This window comes from Zingiber officinale, chromosome 7A (genome assembly GCF_018446385.1).
Source record: "Zingiber officinale cultivar Zhangliang chromosome 7A, Zo_v1.1, whole genome shotgun sequence".
Lineage (NCBI taxonomy): Eukaryota > Viridiplantae > Streptophyta > Magnoliopsida > Zingiberales > Zingiberaceae > Zingiber > Zingiber officinale.
Genome location: NC_055998.1, coordinates 85,863,055 through 85,874,564, shown reverse-complemented (window position 1 = coordinate 85,874,564; position 11,510 = coordinate 85,863,055). Strand labels below are relative to the sequence as shown.

General features: G+C 36.3%; 2 protein-coding genes across 3 annotated transcripts; both read right to left on the bottom strand.

The window, feature by feature from the left end:
- Nucleotides 1-140: 140 nt before the first annotated feature.
- On the bottom strand, nucleotides 141-5,658 carry LOC122001680. 2 transcript variants are annotated; one of them, XM_042556563.1, is made up of 5 exons: nucleotides 5,167-5,658; nucleotides 4,062-4,481; nucleotides 2,289-2,381; nucleotides 1,134-1,273; nucleotides 141-815 (listed from the first exon to the last, which is right to left on the bottom strand). In XM_042556563.1, exons 1-5 carry the CDS (start codon nucleotides 5,551-5,553, stop codon nucleotides 392-394), a joined length of 1,464 nt encoding a protein of 487 aa, XP_042412497.1. In that variant the 5' UTR covers nucleotides 5,554-5,658; the 3' UTR covers nucleotides 141-391. The 2 variants fall into 2 exon arrangements, with proteins under 2 accessions (XP_042412497.1, XP_042412498.1); XM_042556564.1 differs by lacking the exon at nucleotides 2,289-2,381.
- Nucleotides 5,659-8,477: 2,819 nt separating this feature from the next.
- Nucleotides 8,478-11,510, bottom strand: LOC122001679 (phospho-2-dehydro-3-deoxyheptonate aldolase 1, chloroplastic-like). The gene is made up of 5 exons (XM_042556562.1): nucleotides 11,011-11,510; nucleotides 10,450-10,727; nucleotides 9,967-10,243; nucleotides 9,046-9,291; nucleotides 8,478-8,954 (listed from the first exon to the last, which is right to left on the bottom strand). The coding sequence occupies exons 1-5, from the start codon at nucleotides 11,443-11,445 to the stop codon at nucleotides 8,670-8,672; spliced, it is 1,521 nt and encodes a 506-aa protein (XP_042412496.1). The 5' UTR covers nucleotides 11,446-11,510; the 3' UTR covers nucleotides 8,478-8,669.

The window sequence follows — 11,510 nt, the reverse complement described above, 5'->3', positions numbered from 1 at the left end:
ACGAATATTTCATTCGTCAATAATTTATAAATAAAGTTATTTAGCATATTTTTTCCATTTTTTTTTGTTTGCGTTCCTTTTAACTTAAGTATTCATAATTATCACTATAAATTTTACAAGTAGATAACATTTAACGCAAATTACAAGAACAAAAATGTTCATAATTGAATTAAAAGTTTAGCTTGCACATTTACAGTCTTATAATTCACCCTTTAGAATTACACTATTCTTTCTACTTGTTCGACTTCATCAGAGTCGAGCATTGAAGTACTTCACCAACTTGACAAACCAACCAGTTTTTTGTTCCAGTCGACTTGATTCAGTTTACTTTAGCAATTGTGATTTATAAATGCTCATCACAGTACATTGATTAGAACTGTTTGTAAACTTCTTACCATCTTCTCTTGACCTCAGACTTGCATCTCACCTCTTTCAGCATCCCATCAGTTCCATAATCTCTCTCCATAACAAGGTTGATGCCTTCTTGTGAGTACCAACCGCCACCAATAGTGAGGGTGCCATCTTTGTTTACATCGACGTAGGCGGTGACACCACCAGGGAGCCACAGAACGGTCGCATCTTGCATGTCCAGTACCTCTTCTTCGCCAAAGGAGACGGAGCTCTCTGGCAGCCGCCGCCTCTTCAATGTCTCAGTGCAGAGGTTGACAAAGGGCAGCCCAGCTTCTGGGTCGGATCCTGGTTCTTCGGTGAAAATTGGTATGGCACTCACCTCAAATACCTTCCAGGAACCAGTCAGGTCTGAAGGTTGTGTTCTTTTTCGCTGGGAGAATGGTTCGGAGTTGAACTGCAAGTCGCTGAAGCAGGTAGTAGATGGGAGTTACTAAGAAGCCCTTTATCAATGATCAAAGAGAAAACAATTGAATGTTGTCACATCTGAGACGACAATTTCTTCAATGCAGCTATTGGAGGTTTCAGAACATTGTTTCTAATTAGTAATTTTGAAGCACATCGAGTATAGCAACATGATTTAGAAGTCGGGGAACCTTATGGACGACATGTTTCAACTATTCTATACTATAACATAGCCAACAAACTTTAAGACAACATAAAAAAGAAACATCCTCTCCAGTTTCAGACAAAGTATCAATTCATAACCTGAAGTCGAGACTTACTTTTCAACGTTGAGATTTGCCGGGCTGACCCACTCTTCCTCATACACAGAAATCCTCATTATTTGTATGTTGGATCCGCCCTCGTTAAACTCAATGGTGTGCACAATGCGCAGTCTCTTGTGGCATCCTTTTACTAGACACTGAACAACAAAGTTTGCAGAGATGCCTTAACTAGATCATTGAAAAAAATTAGACAATTGAATTGCTAGATATAAGAGTAAGCAACAGAGTATTAATGCAAAAACTTAGTAAGGGTGCACTAAAATCAGCACGGGTAAGTGATTTATGTTGCAAACTAAAGTAACCACAAAGAGGTTGAATTGGAATTCGCTATGTATGAGGTGATAGTTATTTATTCTTTTCCATTGTATGGAATGTATTTTGCAATTTCCTCTTACAGATTATTTGCATGGTAGGCTTTTTAATAAGGATGACACTGAACTTGATTGGTTTACCATATATCGTATAAACTCGAGTTGTTAGGAAGGAGACCAATATACCAATATAAATATATATAAGTTGGGATCCTAAGGAAACTTGGGCATTTATTACTTGGATTATATTTGCAATTTATTTACATACTAGAATTAGAACAAATCAAAGTTTGTAGAGTACAAATTCAGCACCTGTGGCTTCTATACTCAACAAAAGAGAAACATATGCAGAACACAGGGAGAGTTATAAGGTAGCGACTGTAAATGAGTTTAGTGCAAGGAATTTCAACAATATGAGTTGCAGTTGTATCCCATCAAGTCAATAGTCTGGGTGTGGTTAGTATAGTGCTATAAGGCAGAATGGTCCAAAGTAATTGAGATTAAAGACAAAAATGTTATTTGTTCCAGCATTTATACCTATGTATCTGATGATACATCAGTCAATTTGATAGGCATTGCCAGGGTAAATTAACTGTAAGGGTGTCGATAAAGAGCAATAACTGTGTATTAACAAACTTGAACTCATTTATTGTTCAGCTTGATTGAATGACACTAGCCTAAAAGCTTAAGCTAATCGGAAGAAGCATAATCTATATTCTATAATTCTATATTTTTTCTAGTGTTTGATGCATATAGCATAAGATAGAAAAAAAAGACGCAAAGCACAAAATATAAATGTAATGAAGTTCAGGAATAAAGGCTCAAGGATATGCCGTCTTACTTGTTCAAACTTAAAAGTTGGAGAAAGAAAGTATTTGGATTCATCATAATCACCAACTGGTATATCAATTGGGCCTTTAGAATACGAACCATCCTGCCAAGTGCTAACTGAACGAGTCAGTAGATTTGAAATATGAATTTTCAATGCCATCAACAGTAGAATGAAACAAGAAGGCATTTTAGATCATCAAGTTTTGATATCAACTATGGGACAGGTGCTTATGTGCTGAACTGGATATCTGATTTGCTTTTTATTTTTGATATGAGGTTGGTTGAATATGGAAGAAGTTGATATACTGAAATACTATACCTCGATGCTGACTGAATTTAAAGATCTTTTCCATTTTATTTGTACAGTTGTTATACTTGTTTTCTTTTTATACAAGAGTTGTCATTTTGTAATAGGTAAAGGATGGTCAGACGCGAGGAAATTAGTTATATTTTGGGTTTACTTTCATACGTTTTTAAGAGGGGGCTTTACTTGCAACAATTTTGGGTTTACATTTATTGTTGAAAAAGGAAGGCATTTCGAAAACTACATAAAGCAGGGGCATGGGTCCTTCAAACCCTATGCATTGCATTGTATTTATAATATCATTGAAACATGTATAATTGATTTCATGTGAAACTCAACAATTAATTTTTTCAATTTGAACAATTAAACAATGTGTAGCAACAGAGAACAAAAAAAAAACAATAAAGAGTAGAACAATAAATTGACTAATATATTATGATTTTTTTTCAAAAAAAGAAGAGAGAATTTTGGGTTGAAAAGATATTAGCAACTGGGTGCCAAAGAGGCCTGAATCTAGAATATATAACCAAATGCCTATCAGTAATGTTTTATTGACACTAATCTTTCACTGACACTGAGTGATACAGGTTACTGGAGCAACCATATGAGAAACCCAAGGAATCCAACCCATTATTGGATCAGTATGACACTAATATTTGAACATTCTACTATTTTGATCAATCGCCAATATCCTAATCAACTTACTAGTCTGCTTATTCAGTTAATTTATACAAAAACTAAAACCTCAATTACCCCATGTTCAGACTCAGACCAAGCCAAATAGAGTATTTGTTCTTTGTGTTGCAGAATGCACACAAAATTTAGACTGACACTCAGAACATGTTTGTATTCTAGATATTGATGCTGCCACTTCTATTTCTGGTAGTTTAGGAGGGTAAAGAAATCTACCAAGTCCTGTAATAATCCATAATGAAATTACTGGTTTGCTTAAACTGTAGCCTATAAGTCAAGTCACATTTCATGAATAATAAATGTTCTTTGCTAGCTGCCATTTGCTAATCCTCAATAATGTTTAGCATATTATACTCAACAGCAAAACTTACCTGGATGAGAAAAGAGATACCGAAATTCAGCAGCTCAATTCTCACTGGGATGTAAGCAAGTAAATTCACTTCGATAGCAAACATTCAAATCTCTGAAATTGCTCACCCTAACATATCACATGTCAAAATTTACTAATTTAGATCATAAAACCAGAAATAAATGGAGAAACTCACTTAGCACAAATTTCAAGTTACTCGCTCCCACAGTAAAACCCAGGAGATAACATACATGTAAAATAGTAAATTCAGCATTATTGATTTCTTAAGAACTTGGCACATTAACATCAGAGGAATATTTCAAGGTTATGGACCACAATTACAGAAAAAAAGGTGTAACCTCAATCAAGTAGACGGCCTTCAGATAATGTCTCTATCTATTTCATATGTTTTAGAGTTAAAAATCAGAGAAACTAACCTCAAAGAAAACAAGACCAGGCTCCATACCCATTACATCTTCCTCCAAAACTTCACCATTTGACAAGTTAAAGGAGTCATAACTAGGCAAATCAAACATTTTATCAGCGACATCGAAAGTTCCTTTCTCATAGGAGTCATCTTTAGCATCAATTTGATCCCCAGCTCTATGCTTTCTTGTCTCTCCAAAAGGATTTAAAACTGCCCAATTTGTTCTTCTCCTAATTTGAGACGGAAGACCACCTTCAGGCACCTTCTCAATTATTGAACGTGTGTAACAATCATAAAGACTATCATTTTTCTTTCCAATTCCAATTGGCTCCATTTCGGCTGTAATTGGAGAAAATACTGCTCCAACACCCTTCCATATACCACTAACACTACTAGCAAAAGTATCCCATGCTGGTTTGATAACAGGTTCCTAGTCATAATCATACATTGATTAGATTGTAATCCTTCATGAAGACATACAATAGCCCTAATATGAAGATAGATTATTCTAATTACATTTTTAAGCATAAGGCCAGAAGAAAGAGAAGATGATTCTAATTACATTTTTAAGCATAAGGCCAGAAGAAAGAGATCAGTAATATCACCAAAGTAATATTTCAAAAGGAAATTATTAAAAAAATAGAACCTAGCATAAGAAAAAATTATCAAATGCCATCCAGGTTTTGAGCTGTATCCTTACCAAGTAAATGAGCAAAAAAATTATCCCACAAATTTTAACTGAAAATTTTAAATTTTGTACATAAAGATTAAGCTTTGATGCATAATTTGACACACATCTCGTCACCTCCCATTCACCCTCCATTTCTATACTCCTACTCCTCTTACACTCAGTGTTCTAAATGGCGGCCGACTGCTTTGTTGCTTTTTACAATTCAAAATTTCAAGAAATCAAGCAGAGAACCAGAAAAAAAAACATATGTCCTTTAATTTCCCAAGATAAGAACCCTAGTTCATGTCAGTATCTCTCTAACATTCTCCATTGCAGAAACATGAGAGAAATTTTAAAGTTTGTTAGCAAAAGGAACAAAAACTTATCAAAACTACATTTTTAATAAAATTCTGAAACGAAAGAGACATGATTTATTTCCCCTTACCTGGGTCTGAAGAACCGTCTCGACCTCCATGAGCATAGAGCCGGACACCATAACCTTATCGCTGGACTTCCTCCTCCCAGATGATCTCACCTGCCTCCCCCGTCGTTTCCGATACTTACGCGTCTTCTCCTGGGAAGCCCTGGCGGCGGCGAGATCATTGTCGATGCTCCACACGTTTTCCTTCTTCCTGCCCCCGAACAGCTCCCCCCTTCCGCTCCTCGATCTCCGGGAATCGCAGGAGACATCGAGGGAGATGGAGAGCTCCCTGGCGTCATCAGGGGGGCACAGCCGGAGGGGGTTCCAGAACCGGCGGCTGAGGCGAGGCCTCGGGAAAAGCAACCGCTGGAGGGAGAGGTTGCCGCAGGCATCGAGGAAGAGCGAGTGCATGGCTCGAAGAGAACGAAGGCAGAGGTGGAAGCGGGAGGCGGATAGGGGAGGGATTTTGCCGGGGAGAGAGAATGGGGAAATGATAATTTCCAAAATGCATTGTTGGGAAACTGATAATTTACAAAATGCAGCTTAACTTAAATCTTTTTGGGTAAAAATGAAAGGGCACTTTGTTTTAAGAGGATGTAATTGTTTTAAGAGGGCACTTAGTCTAACTCTTGAATATTGAAACTTGACTGATTTATAATCGAGTCGAGATTGAATTTTATTTAACGAATATATTTACGGTTTACAAGCTTATTCGAGTTTTTATCGAACCTAAATAAGCTTAATAAATATAAATTATAAATTTAAATATTTATTAAAAATTAAATTATATATTTAAAAAAAATTATAATATTCTTATTAAAATTTAACTTTTATTCTAATAAATAAATTTAATATATTTATTTATATTTTTTAATAAGTAGAATGTAAAATCTATAAATTCAATGTCAAAACTATTATTTTTTATTTAAAAGTTAATTCATGAGCTTAATGAACGTGTCCACAAACTAACGAGCCAAATATTACAAAATTTAAGCTTGGTTTGTTTATCTTAATGAGCTTCATTAAAAGAGCTCAAATGAGTTTTTATCGAATCGAGATTCGAATGTCTCACGAGCGACTTAGTTCATTTACACTCCTAGTTTTACAAACGTCCTACGTTGCGCGATTCAATTTTTTATTAAAGGATATTCCACTCTCCTATAAAATAATATAAATATTTTTTAATATTATTCTCATTATTATCCTCTCTCATCTATATTGTAATTATTATATAATTATAATAGTTATAATTCCGTAGCTCTTATAAATTTTAAAAAAACTTAAAATTATTCTAAACCTCCATAAAAGATTTAAATGATATTTTTAATTTAAAATCTAGTCATTACGCGTTTCATCTTGTAATCCGTTGTATATTTTTAAATGAGTTTTATTTGGTATACTATGTGTCTCGTAGCTCAACCCAAGTTAAAAATTATTACATCTCAAATTTTAGAATTTAACATTTAGTAGTAACTACGATTTCATAACAACTACAATTGAGTTATCATGTTACTTCGAGATTCGATTTGATATATTGTATGTCCCGTAATTTAATCAGAATTAAAAGTTACGACATCTCAAGATTTAAGATTTAACATACATGTAGCAACTAACAACTACAATTAAATTGTCATGCATTTATAATGTGAATGTTAAATTCTAAACTTGAGAAGATCATAACGTCTGACTCGGGTTGAATGATATAACACATAATATATCAAATCAAAACTCGTTCAAAGATCTACAACTAATTATTCGATCAAACCCATAATGACCCAATTTCAAGATTAAAAAATATTAATTAAAATATTTTAAGATGTGTCAGACAATTTTAATCTTTAAAAAAATTATATGTTGGAGCAACTATAATTTTATAGTTGCTACAGTTATATTACAACTATAATTAACTACTACACTACATTCCATCTAGACGAGATATAGACACGAGACATGATATTAACAAGAAGAACAATTACCGGAGATAGTACAACAACAACAACAACCAAGCCTTTTCCCATTAGGTGGGGTCGGCTGTATGAATCCTTTTACGTCATTGAACTCTATCTCCTATTATATCATCATCTATATTTAAATAAATTTTATCTTATTTTATTGTTGTTAACCAAGTCTTTTTTGATTTTCCTCTTCCTCGTTTGATATGCATGTTTATCATAGTTTCACATTGCCTAACTGGAGCATTTATTAGTCGTCTAAGTACATGTCCGTACCATTTTAAACGTGTCTCTCGGAGTTTGTCCTCAATAGATGCAACTCCGACTTTCTCTCTAAGGCTCTCATTCTTTATTTTGTCCATTTTCGTATGTCCACACATCCACTTTAACATCCTCATCTCTGCAACTCTCATCTTATACTCATGTGCTCGAGTCATAGCCCAACATTCAGCTTCATATAACATAGCAGGTCTAATTGCAGTTTTATAGAACTTATCTTTAAGTTTAAGTGGTACTTTACGATCACATAAAACACTCGACGCTCTTCTCCATTTCACTTATCCTGCTTGTATTCTATGTAAGACATCTTTCTCAATCCCTCCATCATTTGTAAAAATGACTCTAAATATTTAAATTTCTCGATTCCGGGTAACTCGTCCTTTCCTATCATAACAATTGTTTCATTACTTCTAATATTGCTAAACTTAAATTCCATATTATGTCTTTAATCTACTAAGCTTAAAATCTTTTCCTTCTAGTGTTTCCCTCCAAGATTCTAGTTTAGCATTTACTCCTTCACGTGTCTCATCTACCAAAATAATATCATCTGCAAACAATATGCACCACGGTACTGTGTCTTGAATGTGTGCAGTGAGTTCATCCATAATTAGTGTAAAAAGATATGGACTTATGACTGATCCTTGATGTAACCATTTCTTTATTGAAAATGCTTCAGTTACTCCACCTGAAATCTTTACTCCGATCGTTACATCCTCATACATATTCTTAATTAGTTCAATATATATTACGCTAACACTTCTCTTTTCTAAAATTTCTCTTGAAACTCTATCATAAACCCAATACTCCCTAATATTTTGACGATTGATAAAAAGAAATCAATCCATTTTGACGATTGCCCAATTTATTTTTTCCAAAATACTCCCTAATATTTTGTTCTTGTTGAAATACCACCAATATTGTGAGATACTTGAACTTTAAGTCGATCTTTTCTCACTAAACTTTGAAAATTCACTTGAACAAGACACACTGATACAAAAATCACTTATTTAATTAACGCATTATTTTTTAAAAAAAATCAGTGAGCGAAATTGTAAACGAATTATGAAAGTGTTTTAAATAATTTTAACTATTTAAAAAAAAAAATAGGATGAACGAAAATTTAACAGTCCATTGTTTCACAAAATCATACATTTATAATTGAAGCAACTTATTCAGCAAAAGGTCGCCCTTCACAAAAGGACTTCGATACTTAGAATGAACAAGGGTAGTAGAATGGATCCACCTCCTTGGAAGTGACTAGCAAAAATGATCGAGCTCAGTAGTTCTACGGGCAGTTTAGGCAGCCACTGCTTGGGATGGCTGGTCGACGACGCGCTTGTTCCACGAGCGAGTCCTTCTCTTCCTCAGCCTTTCAGCGATAGCAAAGGCCAACTCTAGGGACTGCGATGCATTGAGCCTGGGATCACAGTGAGTGTGGTACCGAGAATTCAAGTCATCGAAAGTAACCGCCTTTGATCCACCGATGCACTCTGTGACATTCTGCCCTGTCATCTCCAAATGCACTCCGCCTGGGTGGCTCCCTTCTTGCTCGTGAACATCGAAGAAAGCCCTAAGCTCAGACTGCCAGCAAAAGGATCGTATGCTCTGATATATTGTGCAAAATTGAAAAGCAATGTTTGTTCGTGTGTATAATATACACGTAAAAACTTACTCTGATTGCGTCGAATGAACGGGTCTTCAAACCACATGGAGCTTTCATTGTGTTACCGTGCATCGGATCGCTCACCCAGGTAACTATTAGGCCAGCTTGCCTTACGGCTCTGATTAGATGGGGAAACTTGACGCGCATGTTCTCGGCTCCCATTCTTGTGATGATGGTTAGCCTTCCGGCCTTGTTGTGAGGGTTCAAAATCTCACAAAGTTTTACAAGCTCAGATGGATCCATTTTATCACTTACCTACATAAACAAATTCGTAAGATGTCGGGGGAAAAAGAATTTCATCATAGTTGGCATCTTATCAAAGCAGCAAATATGATTTCATCTGATTTGTAGAAAAGAAAAGAATGTCATAGATACTCCTAGACAAAGAACAAACATAGAAGAGCAGATTTTCCTGATCCAAACTATTCAGATCTGAGACACTAATAAGATTATCTGCTTAATTTGAAATTAGAAAACGAAAGAATTAAGACGATATAGAAAGATGCAACCAAACAATTTAGTTTACTATGCAGTTGGTTTTTCCTAGTTCAATTTCTTTGTAATAAAGATAATAATGATGTTTGAGACTTAACACCACAAAAGACTTGGGTCAGGATGGTAATTGATACAGTTGAAAGAAGGCAATTAGTTTCTTTATGATTTATGAAGTACACCTATCTAGAATTGGGCAGCCTACTTCCATTTAGTTAACAGATCTACTTGCACATTCAAGAACACCATCACATTAGTTGTTCCCGTATAAGATTACCATTTGAAAAATGAAGCAATAGATACATTCAAGAACACCAGCACATTAGTTGCTCCCTATAAGATTACCATTTGAAAGAATCATCGTTAGCTTGAAAAATGAGTCATAGATACTCTATGCATTCAGAAACCAAATTTTTGACGATAAGAAAATGGTTATACCTTTATGCCCAGAGGATTGGCCAGCCCACGGAGGAATTCGACATGTGCCCCATCTAACTGGCGAGTCCTTTCTCCAACCCAAAGCATGTGAGCTGAACAATCGTAGTAATGACCGGATGTTGAGTCTTCCCTTGTTAATGCTTGCTCATATGGTAAGTGAAGGCACTCATGGGATGTCCAGAACTCAGTCGTGGTCATGATTGGATGGTCGGCAGTCAGTCCGGCAGCAACCATAAATCCAATGGCATCGTCAACTCTCTGAGCAAGCTCCATGTATCTGCTCAAATAAAACCATCAGGAAGGAATTTAATTTCACAATAAATCGAAATGCTATTAAAACATTACATAATCAAAGACTTTTATTCTTACTAAACCTTCCAATCAAAACAGGTAGTATCATATTCATGCATTTGTATAACCGAATAGATTATTATGCTTGAAAACAATTGAATCAACTAACAGCAGATAGAGAAGGTCGACAACCTGTCTCCTTGTTCACTGTGTTGAACAAAGTCAAGATTCCACTGAGTAACTCTCTGGATTGAAGCATAACCACCATGAGCAAATGCTCTTATAAGATTTAGTGTCCCTGCTGATTGGCTATAAGCTTGGAGCAACCTTTGGGGATCAGGTGCTCGAGCTTTCTCATTAAAACTATCACTGTTTATGTTGTCACCCTGATAACTCTGAAGTTTTACGCCATCTTTCGTTTCAAATGGTTCAGATCTGGGCTTCGAAAATTGACCAGCCAAACGGCCAACCTGTTGCAGATGGAAATAAATCATCCATCAAACACAAGAGATAATCAAGTGTATGAACTGGAATCAGACCTCTAATTCACTTATTGATTCAAAGCTTTGATTGTGCTCAAAAAAAAAAAAGAATAAAAAAGAGTAGTAAGTCCACTTCAAATACAAATGAACATAAGATGTATCACCAAATCAAATAACAAAAAGAAAAACGGAAGAAATTGAATAGGGATTGAAAACCTAAAAGTTTGGAGTCGAACGGAATATATTCTGAAATTAGAAGCGAAAATCTGACCTTGATGATAGGCATCTGGCCGCCGAACGCCAAAACCACCGCCATCTGCAGCAGAACGCGGAAGGTATCCCTTATGTTGATGGCGTTGAACTCCTTGAAGCTCTCGGCACAGTCACCTCCCTGAAGCAAAAACGCCTTCCCGACGGCAGCGTCCGCGAGTTTGTCCTCTAGTTTCCTCGCCTCTCCGGCGAACACCAACGGAGGGTACGTCGCCAGGCTCCGGAGCACCGACTCCAGCTCCTCCTGGTTCGGGTACGTTGGAATCTGAAGCGCCCGCCTGGATCTCCAACTATCCGGCGCCCAACTCGAGGAAGCATAGACTATCGGACTCCGGGAGAAGCCGACGATCCAGGAGGATGAGGATCGGCGTTTCTTGGCGGATGCGGCGTCGACCGCTGTGGGGAGGAAGGAGGACGCGTGGGCGAGCGCGGTCATCGCTGGAGCGAGGCGAGTTAGGGCTACGAATTCGACAGAGGCGGCAATGGTCAGGCGGCGATTGG

Coding starts and splice junctions, on each gene's coding strand:
- LOC122001680 (XM_042556563.1), bottom strand. CDS start 5,553: ATGCACTCGCTCTTCCTCGATGCCTGCGGCAACCTCTCCCTCCAGCGG. Junction 2,382..4,061: donor CTGGTCTTGTTTTCTTTGAG/GTTAGTTTCTCT, acceptor AGCACTTGGCAG/GATGGTTCGTATTCTAAAGG. Junction 816..1,133: donor GCAAATCTCAACGTTGAAAA/GTAAGTCTCGAC, acceptor TACCTGCTTCAG/CGACTTGCAGTTCAACTCCG.
- LOC122001679 (XM_042556562.1), bottom strand. CDS start 11,445: ATGACCGCGCTCGCCCACGCGTCCTCCTTCCTCCCCACAGCGGTCGAC. Junction 10,728..11,010: donor GCCAGATGCCTATCATCAAG/GTCAGATTTTCG, acceptor CATCTGCAACAG/GTTGGCCGTTTGGCTGGTCA. Junction 10,244..10,449: donor CACAGTGAACAAGGAGACAG/GTTGTCGACCTT, acceptor TTATTTGAGCAG/ATACATGGAGCTTGCTCAGA.